This window comes from Girardinichthys multiradiatus, chromosome 2 (assembly GCF_021462225.1).
Source record: "Girardinichthys multiradiatus isolate DD_20200921_A chromosome 2, DD_fGirMul_XY1, whole genome shotgun sequence".
Taxonomy (NCBI): Eukaryota; Metazoa; Chordata; class Actinopteri; order Cyprinodontiformes; family Goodeidae; genus Girardinichthys; species Girardinichthys multiradiatus.
Window position 1 is genome coordinate 1,594,421 of NC_061795.1, and position 18,857 is coordinate 1,613,277.

At 39.3% G+C, this 18,857-nt stretch overlaps 1 protein-coding gene across 1 annotated transcript in view; it reads right to left on the reverse strand.

Moving 5' to 3' along the window:
* Nucleotides 1–18,857, reverse strand: part of zgc:113516 (uncharacterized protein LOC541449 homolog) — a 54,678-nt gene that overhangs the window by 7,314 nt on the left and 28,507 nt on the right. Inside the window, exons 4-7 of the mRNA XM_047385223.1 lie at nucleotides 18,568–18,716; nucleotides 18,091–18,174; nucleotides 16,167–16,327; nucleotides 11,604–11,677 (exon numbers count right to left, since the gene is read on the reverse strand). Of these exons, the coding sequence (XP_047241179.1) occupies nucleotides 11,604–11,677; nucleotides 16,167–16,327; nucleotides 18,091–18,174; nucleotides 18,568–18,716 (468 nt within the window). The remainder of the gene's footprint in view (nucleotides 1–11,603; nucleotides 11,678–16,166; nucleotides 16,328–18,090; nucleotides 18,175–18,567; nucleotides 18,717–18,857) is intronic.

Below are 18,857 nucleotides of genomic sequence, written 5' to 3' on the forward strand. Positions count from 1 at the left end.
CAGAGATCGCTGCCAGAGCAGAACCTGAGGGACAACACCAGCACACCAGAAGACCTTTCTCACCCAATTCAAGGGGCAGAATAATCCCCTAGGGTGAGAAAGCGTTCATTTACACCTAAAGGTTAGTCTACACCTGAGGTGCACCGTCAGATCAGTGGTCCCACCAATAGGGGCAGAATAATCCCCTGGTGAGACCACTTAGCTCCAGGTCAGTCTACACCTGTGAGTGAAGACCAGGACATCACACAGAAGAGGCGGATGTGATTGAACTTTCCTTTCTTTCACTGGTGGTCGTAGCTGCTCTCCCACCGAAGAACTTAACTGAACACTCTGAACTTAAAAAAAAAAAAAAGAGAGGTCTTTTGTGTTTCTCCATATTGTTAATCCTTATCTTCCTTTGCAGGTACCTTGGAAAAGAATGGGAGGCAAAAATCTAGGACCCAGGCCCCTTAAGGGTTGGGTCACGGGAGGTATAGGTGTTTTATTATTTTTCATTGTCACATTGATTCTAGGTTTGTATTGTGAACTTCCTTTCCAGACATGCTCCAGTCATCGCAGGATCAATAAAAGACAATCCAAACCCCAGGGTCCAGATAAATGCCTCCAGGCGTTTGGGGGAATAGAATTAAATTACACTCGGTGCGACCACAACTTTCCAATTTGATCTCTGCGACGTTATCAATTGTAGCTCTTACCAAATCTCAGGCAGCACATGGTTGACGAGGCTCCACTATTACCTATGCGCTAATGTTGAACTCTCCACACACTGTGAGTCCACAAGTGCAGACACACCCACCCCTTTGAAATGGCACATACACTTGCTTTAACTTCACTTCCACAACATCAAAGGCAAATGTGCGACAAATTCCTCGCGATTGGTGTAACATCATGGTGCCAGGCTCAGTGATAGGTCCCTGGGCAAGATCAGGACTCTACTATTATTGTGGAGGACATCGGCTATTACCTAGGATTCAAAATAATACTATTGGAATGTGTGCCATGGTTAGGTTGCAGGCACCTCTCCTTCTGTTAGGTAAAGACTTTAAGTATCTTCCCTCGAAACATGCACAAAGCACGGCTCTCACTAGGCGACGGCGTAGACATGTCATGAAGCGGAGCACATTTGACCTGACCGAAGGCTTGCCCACCTACATCTACGCAATTGGAGTCCCCCGAGGCGTACCCAATGAGTATAAATTGGCGGACCAAGTCTCAGCAGGCTTCGAAAACCTTCCCATTATTGCAGCCTTTTTTCCGGTAACTCCCAATAAAAATGTGGACCGCATTAATTACAATGTTCTTCAAATGGCCAACCTCACTAGAGATGCTGTGGAGGGCCTAGCTGAACAAACTGGCCCCTCATCCCTTATGGCAGTACAAAATAGGATGGCCCTGGACATGGTGTTAGCTGAAAAAGGGGGCGTATGTGCAATGTTTGGAGACAAGTGTTTACTTTCATACCCAATAATACCGCCCTGATGGTTCCGTCTCAAAAGCTTTAGAAGGGTTAAAAACACTTTCAGCCACTATGCATGAGCACTCAGGAATAAACAATCCGTTCGAAGACTGGATGTATAAGATCTTTGATTGTTCGCTTTATTACTACAACCATTGAAGGGAAAACCGCACCTCCTCCTTCCCATATGATGCCTTTGCTTGAGGTGGATTCTAACGAGGAGGAGGACGAAGATTAGGCGACTGTGGCTCAGTAGGAAGAGTAGTCGTCTTGCAATGAGAAGGTTGTGGGTTCGATTCCAGCTTCCTCCTGCCATATGTCGATGTGCCCCTGGGCAAGGCACTTAACCTCAAGTTGCCTACCGATCTGCGTATTGGTGTATGAATGTGTGAGCGTTAGTGAGTGCGATTGGGTGAATGTGGCGCTAGTGTAAAGCGCTTTGAGCGGTCTGTATGACTGGAAAAGCGCTATATAAGTTCAGTCCATTTACCATTAACCCGTCTGATATGTATTACTGTCTAGGGAGCAGAAGGATGGTAGAATATTATATTGGCATATTTGGACAGACTATGGAATAAAGCACGGATAGACACCCTCCAGTTAGAGGGGTCAAGACTTAGAAGGTTGTAAGCATCCTTGGGACTACAAAGGCCGGACAGGCAATAGTCCCTGGGCACATGGCATGGCATTGGAGGCAGGGTCAAAAAGCATGATGACAAACATTTCCTTCTGCTCCACAGGTTGTAATGATTGTTAAAATCTTTTATGCAGTATCTCCAATTAGTGGTGAAGTCTTAGGAGACTTCAAAAGGGGGAAATTGTGGAGATATATTATGTGTGTGCATCATTATTATTACTATGTTCATAACCAGTGTGGGAAATAAAATGAATAACCTGTGTTAGTATAAGACATTGTGGCCTGCAGAATTGTTGTTGCACAAACTTGGCCTTGAGTGTGATGAAGCAGAAAAATACAGAGAGCTGAAGGAGTGTGTGAAAAGTAGAGACTGACTTACTCCCTGCTTATATCAGTAGATACGGGGTGCAGGTGCAGGACAATGACTGTCTAAATATGGTAAGCCGGAAAAAGTGTGTACGTGACTACATGTGAGAAAATATTGTAATCAAGGGCGCTGCCCATTTTCATGTGTGTTTTAATAAAAGCAATGTGCCCAGTGAGAAGCTCTGAAGTCGTCTCGGTGTGTGTCCTGATCACATGAGAGCTTCCCTGGTCCAGGTACTTTGAATAACATACAGTTCTCTCCGTGTGATTTATCCTAATGTGTGTGAATTCCTCCAGGTTATGGTGAATAAACGAACGCGCAGAAGGCCTCTTTAAAGAGGTACTTCAACACTTCACATGAAGCAAGCTCCAGCCTGCCGCTTCACCATAACTACCCTGTCGAGTTTGAAGCGTGCTTTGAAGCCTCGGTGTTAGGGCTAACATCACTACTTCCAAGCCCTAGCTCCGTTCCTGTGAACCTTCCAGACCAAGTACTAGAAACCTGAAAGATTCTCCTGATCAAGCTCCAGCTGAATGCCCCTGGGTCCTCACTCCCTGGACCAGCCTCTAGTGAATCCTGCCCACCCTCCAACAAACCTCACTGGCACTGTCAATATCAAGGCAAGCTCTAGGTGAAGCATCTAATGGTTTAAATTACTGGATCACCTCAAACTGACTCAGCCTCTAGCCTGCTCATCTAAAGTTGGAAACGAGGTGGCAGGTCCTAAACCTCCATCTCCAGGCTCTGAATATATCCCTCCTCAAGCTGGACTCCTCTCCACTTCCTGTACGCATCACCTTACATTCAAACACTGACTTGTCCCTGTATGATTGCAACTTGTTCACCAGTACTCTGTGCAGAGTGATGAATCCGGTTCTGGTTCCAGATCCATAACCAAACCTCCGATAAACTTGTCAAACATTTCTCTGTCTCCTGAGTGTTCCTCTGCATGTGGGTCAAAGCTATTAATAAAACTATGACATTTGGTGCTAATAGGAAGATAACATCAGATGTTAGTTGCTAACCGTTAGCCAGTTGTGGTATTTTCACAGTTCTAACAAATGGTTTGTATCTTGTGTTGCCATATGGTGGCAACAGATGTGTGGTGGTCTATGTTTTGCTTAAGTCATTATATTCAGACCAACGATTATATGACATAGCCCTTTAGTGCTAATAGGAATGTTTATTTATTTCATATTAATAAATAAACATTAGAAATATCATTAGAACAGTCAGAATCTATAAGTTTTATTATTGTAGCTGTGGTGTAATTATTTTTTTTCTTTTCAAAATTTCAATAAAAAACAATTAGATTAGATTATCTGTCCAACACTCATTCTGAATTGCCATCAAGACATCACATTTTTTCCTAGTCTTCATTCTTCTATTCAGAAGCAGACAGTTCAAAAGATTCAGACTCAGTGATGATCTTGCTGCATTGTGGTTTGAGCCAGTTTGTATATGCTGGCCCATAAGAGGTAGAGGTAGAGATAAGTTATGTGTGTGTGTTTCTTTATTTGTATTTACTGCCCCCCTGTGTTGTGTGTGATGTCTTTTCTGGGGTTGGCAAGGTAGGGTTTTGTTCAAGTGTATATTTGTCATGAAAAAACATTTAAAAGGAATGGTTGAGCAAAAATCACAAATACTTTTTATTAATACCCTGTTAACCTGAAACTGTAGTTTTACTCAAGGTTATTGTGGTGCCAGAATTTCAGGGTCGCCCATGCCTGCAGATCAATTTATCTCTAGGGAAAATGTGCTGCTTTGTCTGTGAAGAAAAAATAAATATTGTATTAAGATATGAAAGTACATAGAGATTTAGATTTTTGTTCTATTTGTGATGTTCAGCCTGTATTTTGAGTTTGTTGTGGCCCTCTTTTTATTTATCTGTCATTGAAATATTAGCAGCTGTTCGTTCCAACAGCTGAGATATTGTTTATCTGTCACTATCTAGGCACAATCATGCATAATTTAAAAGTAATGCGTAAGGTACAAAGTGAGTTGCAAGGTAAGGTAAAGTAATGTCCTTTATTGTGTGTTTTACAAATGTTCACACGGTATGTGGTTCTTCCTAGCCTACGGTGGGCAGAGCGTCTTTGTTTGTAGAATTGAAACTGCATTGAATCTTTGTTGATTAAAGTAGTGAGTCTGAAAGCTTCAGAGTACAGCTTAACGGTGATAAAAGTGGTTTTGTGCTTGTTCCTACCTTATCGTTAAGTGTCTTGATAAACCTGAAGTCTGAGTATGCTGTTGCCCTTGGCCATTATACTATACTCCTTTGAAATTAAGTGAAGTTTGAAAAGCAAAGAAAATGGAAGCACAGAGAAGAGTTGGTCCTTTAATTAGTGCTTTCAGTGAACTCCTCAATGCCGAAATTGGTTTTCTCGCTCTTACTGCTTTAGTGAGACAAAAAGATAATTCAGACACATGCTTTTCAGATACTTGTGTTCCATCACCCTATTCCCCTCATGCATCTTTATGTAAAACCCAGCTCCAATTATTGTTTCAGTGTGAGCTATCTGTTGTCTTCTGTTATTGGAATTGTTTCCTTCTTGTTTTTTCTGATGCCCCTAAAGGAGACCCTTCAACATGAAGATTATGACAGAAATGTGCTTTGGTCCAATCTAAAACAGTATGTGCCACTACAAAACAGCCAATAATAACACTGGGAGGAATACAAACCTTTGGTGTTATCCTAACTCGGCAGACAATTTTCACTTCAGGCATTGAGGTTTGGCGAAGCTTGAGAAGCATTTCTTTCTGGACAGACTTAATCTGTTGTGACCTGCGTGCTCCCACAGATGACTGACAGCACTCTTACTCACTTAGGCACAATTGCAACTACCTTAGAAAAAAGTTCACCTCTGTTGTACAGCTGGTGTATTTTAATTGAATAGGTGCTAAGAGTGTAACAAGATCTTAGGGCATGAGATCTCATGATATTAAAATGCCACAATTTATCTCATCAACCTTGTCTCACAAAGTTGCTTTCCAGTTACTGTCAGCATGTTGACTTTGTTTGTTGTAGTGAGTCTAAGCTGTCATTATTGGGCCCAAATGTGAAGGTGTCCTCTAAGCCTGACAGTCTGTATGTTAGGGCTCTTATTTTGAAGTTCAAAAGGAAGTAGATCTTGACTTGCTGCCTTTTGTTGTTGACAGAGAAATTTAATAACCAAATGTTATCTCCCAGCAAACCATTGGCTTCACAGTCCAGAGCTTGATATTCGATTCAGAATTTTGTTTTGCTGAAATTTGATTTTTTTCCGAGGCAAAGGTTGTTCAGATGAAAAACCACTTTGACTGAGACCACTTTAAAGAGCATCAGATTTGGAACCGACCATGTATGAAAATAGTCTGGGTCTGATATAAAAAAAAAAAAAAATCAGATTGCCATAACAAAATCCGATATATTTCACATTTGGTCCAAGAAGCTGAATTCGGACCGCCTTACCTACAATGACAACACAGTTGTAGGTCATTACTGTAACACAACACATCTTGATCTTGGACAGCTACAAAGATCTTTTACCCCTTTTCCACCAACCCGGTTCAGCGCCCGTTCTGGTTCCTGAGCTTGATTTCGAACCGGTGACAAGTGTTTCCACCAATGAAAAGAGGTTCCAAAACGCAAACTCTGGTTCAACTCAGGCACCGCAGGGGACTTGGTTCTTCTGCGCAAACCGTAACGTCACCCATGGGCGGGTCAAAGCTGCAGAAAATAGAAGCAGCAAGTACAGTACTTGTTGCTGTTACACTCAGGGATGGTCAACATATGCAAATAAAAACATTGTACATACCATTGTTCTCGCTTCCTTTTTGTATTAGTTGTAGTTTATGGATGCCCTCGTTTTGCATTAAAGGAACATTGAGCACAGCTCTGCTGTGTCAGCTGTCTTGCTACGAAGCTTCTTCCCCTGTGCTGTGCTACGCCCGCTTTTGATGACTCATGCTTGGTTCGCAAAACTGGTGGTAATGCATATCGGTGCTCAACAAAGCACTAAGGTTTGAAGGCGCGCAAACCGAGAACAAGAGTTTTTGCAGTAGACAATGCTGTCTGAGTAAGACCCCTTTTAAAGTGTGTATTTTGCCGCATATCAGATACTCATTCGAAAAGAAATAGTGACAGACAAGTGATGAATGATTTGAAAGTACTGTGAGACTAACCCTACAGTTGGCTGCTAGCGGCGCTAATATTGCCAAGTGACATCTCGCAGTTTCCTTTCTGTAATAAGATATTTTAATAAAAAATTCCTTTTGGTGATATGAAATTTTTTTTATTGAGTCTGGACTACGTGTGATCACCTTAGATTGGAAATCTAAAATGTTTAAACTGATAAAAGTGCATAGTTTAATCCCAACATTTAACCTATGTTAAAAAAAGGAAAACAGCCTTGTTGGCAACTTGAAAAAAACAAACAAAACAAATCTAGTCATTCCACGTTTTCCTGTTAATCTTTTTATTCATCACATACACTGATTTGTGTACTATATGTTGGTACTAAGTTCTTTAAGAACTGCTCTTTTCACAAACTATTACATTCATCCTTGATGAGCAAGATAGTTTTACATGTCAGCCTTAATGCATTTATTACATTCATCCTTAAATGCGTTAAGGCCTACACGTAAAACTAGTTGGCTCAGTGTTTATCATCATCAGCGATGAAACCGAGACATTTTTCTATTTTGCATAAGTGAGGGAAAAAGTTAGCTCCTGCATAAAAGCAGGTATTCCCTTTCACAATGTGCTTTTGTGCACAATTCCTTCAATTTTGGAGTCAGGCTGTTCCAAACAGTGGGCCTCCTCCTTGTTCATTTCCTTATAATAATGTCTTTGTCAAATAACAGCTGGGCCTGCCAAGATGTCCACAAATCTAAACCGCTGACTTGCAGGCACTTTCAACACATGAATAAAATCATAAGAAGAAAGTAAATAAGGACGGTAGAAAGAGGGAGGGTTCACATTCCCCTTGTGGCTCTCCATTGTCACATCTACATCTGGACCGGGTTAGAGCACAAGGCCTTTGTGACGCCTGTCACTCGTTGGGAAGTGGGCAAAAATTTGACTCAGGCGGATAGAGCTGGGAGAAATGTTTCTTTTACACACACACACCCACACACACACACACACAAATCCGTGTTTTACTATCTTTATGAGGACTTTTCGGTTACTTCCATTCATTTTCCTTGATTTTTAGTGCCTAACCCTGACCCTCACACTAACCCTAACCCTAACCAGTTAATACCTAACCCTAACAATAACTCAATTCATACCCTAGTCCTAAACCTAACCTCTGTCCCAAGAACGGAATTTGAAAAAGTGAGGACCAGGAAAATGTCCTCACTTTGTCAAAATGTCCTCACTTTGCAATAAAAATATGAAAAATGGTTCTCACTCAGCAACAAGTACAAGAACACACCCACACACACACACACACACACACATATGCAGACACATATATACACACATACAGTCATACTCAGTAAATTACAATGTGTGTTCCGATGAGGCTCGTTTGTCAGATTAAAAGTGCATTTTGAAAATACCGTTTAGCAAGTATTAAACATACTTTTTATTAAGCCCAGATTTCTGTATTAGAACATGTTTTTTTTATTGATCTGACGTAGTACTCTAATCCTAAATGCTGTGTTTTCATTAGCTGTAAGCGGAAAATCAGCATAATTAACAGAAAGAACAGCTTGAAAACATCAGTGGGTGTAATTAATGTACATAATTTGTTTCACCTAGTTACTGAAATGAATGAACTTTTTAATACCATTTTAAATGATTGAATATGAATTTACTCACTCTTCTGTGAGTTCAAGTTAAGTCAAGTTTATTTATAGAGCACTTTTCAGCAACAAGGCGCTCAAGGCACTGTACATATGGAAAAACATTACAATGATTCAGAAAATCAAAGAACAGAAGTAATTAAAATAATAAAGAGAATAGAATGATGGATAAAAAAAAGAAAGGAAAATTGGACTGAAAACTTAACTAATAATGTTTAGATAACACGTTCAAAGGCCACTCTAAACAAACAGGTTTTTTTTTTGGGCACTAGAGACCTTTATTTTAACGATAGGCAGACAGGAAGGACCGGCAAAGAGAGGGGGAGACATTTGGCAAAGGTCGTCAGATCTGGGACTCGAACCCAGGATGGCCGCTTCGAGGACTATAGCCTCTATATGTGGTTGCGCGCTAACCCCTACACCACCAGCACCACCCCAAACAAATATGTTTTTAATCTTGATTTACAGCAACTTAGGGTTTTGGTGCTTTTACAGTTTTCTGGGAGTTTATTCCATATTAGTGGAGCATAAGAATTAAAAGCTGTTTCTCCATTTTTGGTTCTGGTTCTGATTCTGCAGAGTAGATTTGAGCCAGAAGACCTGAGAGTTCTGGGTGGTTGATCCACTGACAACAAGTCTGTAATGTATTTTGGTGCTAAGCCATTCAGTGATTATTTTAAACTCTATTCTCTGAGCTACAGGGAGCCAGTGTAAGGACTTTAGAATCGGGCCGATGTGCTCCACTTTCTTAGTTCTAGTGAGGACGCGGGCAGCAGCGTTCTGGATCAACAGCAGCTGTCTGATCCACTTTTTAGGCAGACCTGTGAAGACACCGTTGCAGTAATCAATTCTACTAAAGATGAACGCATGAATTAGTTTTTCAATGTCTTGCTGAGACATTAGTCCTTTAATCCTGGAGATGTTCTTTAGGTGATAGAATAAAGGAAATTGTTTACTAAATGCAATTCATGAAATGAAACTAATTAAAATCAAACATGTTTAATTTGAAATAAATTCAAATGCATTTATCTCCTCGGTTCATTGGTGCTTTTTTAGTCCAATTGTTTGGGATTTATGGAATGGTTGTACGTTTTAGTCTTTAAAATCCTCTCTAGCAGTGAGAGAGAGCAGACCATTAGCTGTTATGAACCTCTGCCTGCATAAAGCTGTTTAATGGTGCCTGATTTTTTCTATTTCTGCCTAATTAACCTTGAGTAAAAATACAACTGTTTCATTGTATCACAGTTAATGCTGTTATCTCCTGCATACGAAAAGTTGCTGCTAGCTGTCCTAAAAGCTGCAAGAAGTCACTTTAAGATGTCATAACATAATGTGGGAGACACAATTATGAGTATGAAACACTGTTAACCTGTTTAACACTACAAGTAAACTTGCATTGTCAATTCTTCTTTTTATTTTTTGCTTGTTTTTTGGTTTAATGGCACAATTTAAAATCTTTGGGACCAGTTGAGGGCAGCTTGGGACCAGCAAAAGAAACACAAATAACCTACTCCTGGAGTTACTTACTTTTTATCATTTTATTTTACTTAGTTGGTTCAGTTTTTAAACTTAAAGTCTGCGTAGGAGCCAACAAGTCACAGGACCACAGAATCGTTTTAACTGTAATATGTTCCCCTTATTTTATTTACAGTCTACATTACCAAAATTAATGGATCAAAAAGGGACAAAAGCAATACACTGACTTAATTTACTGCAATGACGTATTTGAGACAAAGAAAATGTTTACATCTTGCTGTTACTGTAAGAGGATCAGCTAGGAGCCATTAGTCTCTATTTGTATTTCATTATTTAGTCACAGGCATAGTTATAGTGAAAGTGTTGATACGGTGGGTGAATGTACAAAATTGTGAGTTTGTTTTAGGTTGTATTGTTATAGTTAGCCTGGTCAAAAAGCACAAGAGTCAGCAAATCCTGTGAGTTTTCAAGGTGTGAGAGTATTCTAAGAAAACCTGCATTGCAGCACTAGATAAAACAGCTTCTTTAATAAGCACAAACTAAATCATCTCAACAGATTCAGGTAAATTAGCTTGAAAGCTAGCTGTTAACATAGTGTATGTCACAACATTTCATTCGCTCATTTCTTTTTTGGTAACATTTACACCAGCTCTGACATAATACCAGTCACCTCTAAATTCAAGTATAAATGAAGACGAGGGCCTCTCCAATGAATGTTACAGCCATCTGCTTTTTGTGAATGCTGGGCTGACCTTGCATTTATCCAACAGATCTACTTTTGCCAAATTTTTGATACAAGGACAACAGTTGCTTTTGGTCCTCCAATTACATATGTACTTTTTAATTTCATTGTTTCTGTCATTCAGTGACAGATGAAAAGGAAACAGTATCCTGATTGTCAAGGTTTCTTTTTGTTGACCTTGTTAAAATAAAGAATTAGGACTTTAGTAGGCACAAAGAATTAAAATGGTTCAGAGTATGTATGAAGAGATGGCAGAGGTCAGGAGACTAGTGCTGCTTTCAAACATCAGACTTCCCTGTAGTTACTGTTGCTCTCAGAGCTCATTTTAGTTTAACCCCTCCAGTTAAATAAAGGTAACCTAACCCTCTGCATGCACTTCAGGACAACCTCAGCCAACGGCTTAAAGCAGCAGACGGCTATGCAAGACATATAGTAAGGCTGGGTCGACAGCGCTAAAACAATAGCGCCTCTGTGCCCGAGCACCCCTCTGGATCACATTTCCTCCGAGGCCCAGATCGAAATGTGGCAGGGGCCCTGTTGCTGATCTAGCAAGCGGCCAAAGAAAGCCACACAGAGGGGAGGGTGCCGTATGTCAATAGTGATTAGGATCACGATCACAACTGTTTCTGGTGCAGGGCACCAAGGAAAGCTAGACGTTAGAGTAAAAGGTGGGGGGAGAGGGAAGCATTGTGCCCTCCTGAACTTTACTGTCAGGTTGCCGGTGATGAGGAATGTCTCCTGGACTCGTTTAAGATAAATAGTCCTAATGCATGCTGTTGTAAATTTAAAAATAAAAGAAATTAGCTCTGGCATCCTTTTAAAGTCTTAATGAAAGCTTTGGCTTTCATCCTATCATGATGTGTGGCGCAACAGTGACGAGAAGCAGAGAATTCCCCAAGTAAATATTTTGTCTGCACGGAAAAGTGACAAGAAGAGGAGATGTGCATATCATTCATCTTTTACACAAGAGAGGAAGAGGGAAAAAGGAAAGACGCTTTCATTTACCGAAAGATATCATCACTGTGTTGAACGTTAACCCCGTTTTGACAAAAGGAACAGCTCTTTCAGGCATCTCTTTTTGGCCAAACTCTTTAGACAACCTCAGCAATGAGGAACTTTCACCACGTGTACAAACCTTTGGAAGTCAAAGTCAATAGAGGAGTAACGGGACTGCAGGATGGCCCAAAGACCCCAGAAGAAGTTGGATGCCTGATGAGAGAGAAAGAAAAATAATTTCGCACTGAAAAAAAAAACAAAATCATCTTATTAAAAACTCAAAGCTTGAAGGGTGCAACATGAACCACGGCTTGGTTAGGTTTAGGCATTTTTAGCAGAATCAGAGAGCAGAAAAGTTTAAAAACATACTGTTGTAAAGCCACTAACATTTGTGTAGTACTGTCCCTACAGGTTATAGGATTAGTTCAGATTTTCAGGTTCTGTGAAGTTACAATTGTTAATAATTCTCTTGCCAAAATATCATATATAAACTGAACTTGCTGTAAAGCAAATAAATCCTCAGAGTGATCGAAGCTAAAGGTCGATACATACTCCTCATTCATTCTGTTCTTGCAGCCCTAGTTTGGGAGTTCTTGCAACGTGTTCTGGATGTGTTATCTGGGCTGAACCTTCTTCTTGCTTGGCATCTGAGAAATAAGACGTGGGTGTGCTGCAGTTGGAGAGACTATGAAGACTTCTTTGGAGTTCTTGTGAAGTATGCGATACCTGAGCCAGCAAGAGCTTTGTTTTTTGTTCTTGCAGCCTTAAGTAAAAGAACTAAGTTCTCTGGTCTTGTGGAGTATTTATGGGCCTACACAAACCAGTCAGATATACACTGCCTGTTTTAGTTGACTTTAGCAATATGAAACATCTCAAATGAAAAATGTTCGTATTAGTGGGATAGAAATCTATGTTAGCAGACATAAAAATATCTTTCAGTTTCACAAGAGACTGTTGTTAGATTTAATGCTGTTTGCCCAGTTGAATAACATCTGTGTTCCTGTGTGGAGTTATCGCTACTTGAACCTGCCAGTTATATTAATCTGCCAGATTGTTTGACCCCCAATCAGTCTCCTGTAGCTCGGTATAAACGGTTGTATTTCCCGTCAACTTGTTAGCTGTGCAACACCATCTAAGCTGCTATGTCCAGGTGCTTTCTAGATCTTGTAGTTGCTTGACAATAATCACAGCAGAGCCATGATCAGCTGATCTTCTTTATCAGTTAATGAGGCAGATCGATACAGCACACATCTGAGTAGCTAATTAACTTTTCACCACTCCAAGGATTTATTTACTATTTTAACAATTAAATAATAAAACATGACATCTTTCCACAGAAAGTGTCAGAGATACTGGAATTGGGTAAAGCTGTGCAGCCCCTCCCCTACCTGTTGCTGTGCATTACCATTTAAGTGACTAAAGGGCTACTACACAATTTAAATGAGCGCCACCTATCATTTTCATTAAGGTAACGCCTTTCGAAGCTACAGGTAGCTTTCAGCAAGTGGCATGTATGCTAAGTAGAACTGCAGGTTCTACTTGAGTAGATAGTATTTAGTAGTTTTCACTAATTAACTGTCTATAACAAAACTGAGCAAGTTTTTATTCTATGTTTTATATAAGATTATAACTGCAATAATATATAGGTTTTATTATTTTATGAGCATTCTAATTGATTTTTCTTTTCCTGTTTTAAATAAAATAAATTAGATCACACTAGATCACACTTTAAACGTTTGTGAAAACACCCTGATTCCATGAAACCGTTCCACTTTCACTGAAGGTTCTTGTACGGTAAAAATCTCACACCAGCCCATGCCTAGTTGGGTTTCACTACTTTGATGGTTTACTGTAGATATTGTAAAGTGTCTTTATAGTCTCTGCAAAGATTCTAATAGTCTTTCAAGAAAAGATGCTGGTTTGATCCAATAAGCCACCTGCTTCTTCCCTGTTAGGGGGGTCACTGTGGGTCAGATATTTAGATCTTTTCTTAAACCCCTTTCAGTGAGGAACATGTATGAGGAGATTTTGAACTCACTTCAGGAACTTGATAGTGTGAAACTGTGGCTTATTTTTGCAGTGCTGTAGTTTTTTTGTTTGGTTACAGTTCCTCGTGCCACGCTGCAGGGCTGTAAAAACACACTTTGTGACCTCCAGTTGTTGGGTTGTAACTGCTTCCAAAACTGCTGCATGCCAGTTGCACGCTGCTCAGTCAGAATGACAAATCTCTATTGAATGGTTCCCTCCTTAATGGCCTTGCTCACTTAGGCTTGCAGACTTCCATGCCTCCATAAATTTCTGTTGTTCTCCACCCTTATTGTAAATCTTCATGGCAAGGCCACTAATAGCACATCCTAATAAGATCCAGACGGGCCTCTGTTCTGTGGCCCAGTGATATAATCACATTTTTATTTGATAATCAAATAAAGGGTGGAATGAAATACTTGTGGAGCATTGTGTGGTTTCCCTTGCCTTTCCATGCCAAACCTGGCAGATTTTCATCTCTAATCTCCTTCCTTAGTTGGAAAAAAAATTGAGCGAGCTTCCAGTATGATTAGTAACTGCTCTTCATTAGGAGGAGCATTAATCTAACCCTGAGCGGAGACCGTTGGTAGCGGAGAGTTGGCGAGGGAAAAAAGCACGACAAAGATGTGTGGAAAGAGCGACACCACATAGCCCCGGGCCTTAGCTGCGATGACGCGGTGGATCCCCGGAGGGGAAGAGGATGAGTTGCAAGGACCCCACTGCTTCTTGGCAGCATTTCCTGGAGGTGAAGAAGGGAAAGAGACAGCTTCGGTCTTTTAACATATTTGGCAACTGGCCACACAGCTTCCCTCATTGGCTCACAACATTATTATCAACTGAGACTTTACTTTTGAATGAATTCAGTTTGGTTTGTTTACTCCAACTGATGACTAAAGTAGCAAATTTATACACTTTGTGATATTTACCCCATTTGATAAACTGGATAGAAAACTAACTAAAAGATCAACATTCAGACTAAATAGGTTAGAAGCTAATTATCAGGATTTTCAAAAATCTGCTACATGCAGTGTCTTAAACGTTTCACATGTTGTACCCTAAATATAAAAAAAAAAATGATTTTATATGAATTTTAAGTAATTAACAAAAAAATAGAGCATATACAAAGCATAAATAGAGCATAAATGTGAAGTGAAAGAATAATGGTACATTATCTACAGTTTTCTTTACAAAAGAAAATCTGAGAAGGGTTGCCCTACCTTTAATTTAGGTGTATCAGAGTAAAAGGAACTAAAAATAAATGGACGTTACACTTTTCGAATTGTTATTTGTAATATGTAAACCGTGTATCACATTACTTCCCCTACTCTGTCCTGGTCTATTACATACATGACATAAAATCCTATAAATCCATTGATGTTTGTGCTTGTAATGTGACAAAATGTGAAAAGGCTCTGTGTGACATGAATACTTTTGCACAGGGGTCCTACACATTTTTCATTGCGATCATGAATTTTGCACAAACATTTTAAAATAGTAAAAAAACAATGCAGAATTGTGAAGCTAAGAAGGACAGTTTGGGAATTGTCTTTTAAGAACCTCTTTAAAACAAACATCAGAAAACTAGCATGATTTTTAATGCATAAATAGACCTAATAAGGTGGACACAAGGTCTTCATAGCTTAATTTTTAATTAGAGTTAAGTAAGTTGACACTGGATAGAATGCTTCCTGTCTCCATACATTATATAATCTAATGCATCAGTGCTAAATATTAATTAAAAACAACACTTATAACTTAAAACAGGGCTTCTGCGGTTGGCTTTATTATTGTACACTTTGTGTCATTCATTTTGACTCATGAAACGTTTAAATGACCAGAGTTGGAAACTTGGCTTTTTATGTGCCGGCAAACAATTTCTCTCACATCTTCCAAGTCAAAAAAAACGCTCCTCAGTCTTTCACAGAAAATCTGAATTCAATCAACAAGATGTTATCACTTCTCCCACTCCATTCCCGGCCATATTTCACCCCCCAGCCTAACCCATCCAACTCTCCCTTTTACTAATTTATCCCTCTCTGTGTTTTTGGCCAAAGCATGGGTTCTTTTAAAAAGTAATATCCTTCCTTATCACTTCTGGGCTATTTCAAGAGACATTCACATCAACCCCCCCAACCACCCCCCTTTTTCAAATTGCTAGGACAATTTAGCATATTATAGTAGCATATTATAGTAGCATATTGTATTTGATAGTGCTGTAGAAGCACTATCAGAGATAGCTCAGGACCACTTGAGCCACCAAAGAATGAAAATTGTGGTCATGAGGAAAATAATTTTGGCTGCCGTCTTTCATTTTTCCCTGCGGTACCTTCTAATCAACTCGGACGGAGTCTATCAAACTTTGAGCGGCGGTGGCTTAAACAGGGTGGTTTGGTTTTCTTCTGGAGGGGAATGGTGGTACTGGAAAAGTAAATTATCAGAATGTGGCGGTAAGGTGATGCCAATCTGTCATCTCTGAGGTCTGCACACATCTGGATGTTGCTGAGATGAAAGCGTTAATCTCATAACGTGAATGTTTTTTTCCTCTTTCTGTGAATTTCACCTACACAAGAACTGAATGAAAGATAAGGAAAATTTGTCACTTCCCTAAAGTGCCTTAAACAACTTTAGGATTTATTATTGTAACATTTGAAAAAGGTAAGTGTGAGCAGACACTTACGAGTGAGAATTTGCAGACTTGAATGTAGAGCTGCGTGACTTCTGCGTCTGTAACTGTGGCCTCACGGCCCGTGCTGTGCTTGTAACTCTCCAGATAAGCCGTCAACCAGTCCCTCTGCAGCTCCCGGCTCGGATACAGGCTGTAGTCGACATCAGTGACACCTTGAGTCAAGCAAACAAACACACACACACACACACACACACACGCACACACACATAATAGATCTACCTATTAGGCTTAAAGACTTCCAACTGAGCCAGTTAACATTAAAAAGGAAACTTTATGTTTGAATATTAAAAGTGATTTTGAAACTAATCAATAGCTACATTTCTTTCACATTTTCTTTTCTGTAAAAGTCAACTTTAGCTTTTGTTTAAATTGTTTATTACAAAACAATTTAGCATAAAGGTAATGACTATCTATTTATACTAAACAGTTTGTAAGAATTTGCCTAACTCAAGCAATCTTTCAACAGGTGTTGCAGGAAAAACATTCCCATTTTTTTCAAGCAACTTTTAACTGCAGTGTGTCAGGATGAAAGGAAAATGTCATGAAAATTATTTAAATGTCACGAAAACAGCTTTCGTAGAAATAATACTGTATGTCTTTGTCTGAGAGTCAGCAGGGGCTGGTATGAGGTTTTTAAAGTATGATAACCTTGAGAAAAAACAGGGTATATACATGGTATACACAGTAATTACAAATGTACAGCATGATCTAACAGACAAGCAAAAATAGTTCTCACCGCTGTTAACATCTTGAAAACAATATTATGACAACAGCATTTATAACTTTTATTTCTTGCTATTTTGATGTCAACAAATAAACTTAAGCTAAAATAAATGCCAACAACATTTAATGTTAGTTAATATTGTTTATATTGCCATATTAATTTGCTTTCAGCTTTTTTTGTATAGTAACACAAACTAAAACCAATATAAGTGGGGTATCTGTTCAGGTGGAGAGTGCAGTCTTAGATTAATTGGAGGATGCTCCTTTAGTGTGCTGTAATACTCTATGCTCCACACAGCCAGAAAAGCTGAGCACTTTTCCTGATTTCTTGTTTAAAGGACTTTAAAACACAAGTTATGATGAAAAATGTGACCTTAAACTGCAACTTCTTTGCAACTACAAACTCCATGCAGAAAGTCCCCTGACCAGGAGTCAAACCCAGGACCTTCTAGCTGCAAGGCAACAGTGCTACCAACTGCTCCACCGTGCAGCCCTAAGAAAAAAAATCTAATAAATAAAAATCTGGCTTTATATCTAAATCTATTAAGGGTATGAATAATTTCAGGCGTAACTGTACCTTTATTCCAGGATCAGTCGATATAATTTTGATTAAGGTTGTAAAATATAGCAAATCACCTAACATTGCTTTTGTTACGATGCGTTCCATCTTTGTGGTATACTCTAAATCTGAGATAGAAGATTATAAGTTGCATTAATTAGAATGGAGAATATTTATCCTTTCAGCTTTACTTTCCTTAGATAAAAAGAAACCCTTCCTTTCTGCTACAATTTTTCCTTTTAACATTCTGTCTGTAAATTTCCCACATTATAAAGCCCACATTGTAACATTTTTGGACAGGTTTGGACAAGTTTGCTGCCTTCTGTTAATAATTTAAAATGAGAATCATTTTGTAAATGCTGGATAAAGGTTGTTTGTTACACTTACAGACAACATGAGGTATATTATATAAACATGTATATATTTTCAGTATCACATGAGGAATCTGAAGATAAATGTTGGCTTGTCTGTACTATTTGTCCTTCCGTTGTCAGAAGAAAAGCAGTTTCATGTCAAACAATGGCAGAAACATAAAACACTGCAGTGAAAGATGCAGCCCAATGAGGACATATGAGCTGTTATGTTGCCAGAATCTTATGACCTACATGTAAAGAAAAAACTGCTCAGACCTACCAGCAAATTCATTGAAGTGATTCCCAATATCGAAAGCCTGGTAGTTGTAATCAGCATACTCATAGTCAATAAATTTCACCGTCCCTGATGGGAGAGGAAAAGGACGGCAGCGGTTACCGGGACAACCTGACAAACACCTCCATGGTATGGACAAACAACTGACAACCTTTATGTATTTTACTTAGAGCAAAAGGTCAAAGTAGCAGCGAGTCTCTTTAGAGCCACCTTGGGCAGCTTTGTGGATATCGTGTGAAGGATGAATAAAAGATTGCAACAAATTTGCTTCTGGATGCATAAAAAAGGTAAACTCAAAGGTAAGGTCAGAGGAAGATATTCATTCATCTAACAACGGATCGTAACAGGACAGTGGTATTTAGTGCTATGTGATGGGAAAAATGTTAGTCATATACTTTTTTATAGTCATTAAATGAAATAATTCTCACACCATTTTATCTGAAACCAACAGGTTCTCCTCACCTTCAAAGCTGTTGTAGATGATGTTTTTGGTGAGAAGATCATTGTGGCAAAGGACAGTCGGTGAATCCGTCTGAGAGAGGTGTATCTTCAACGACTCCATCTCCGCCATCAAGGTTTCATAGCTCGGCACCTCTCGGAGAGCCACAGAGCTGGAGGAAGTACAACCAGCTAAATCACCTGTTCTACGGACACATACAACACGCTCCACAGCTAATGGTACCACTGACAGAGAATTACAATTACCCTTGAAATAAGTTCATATTTTATTACAGTAGCTTAACTGAATTGAA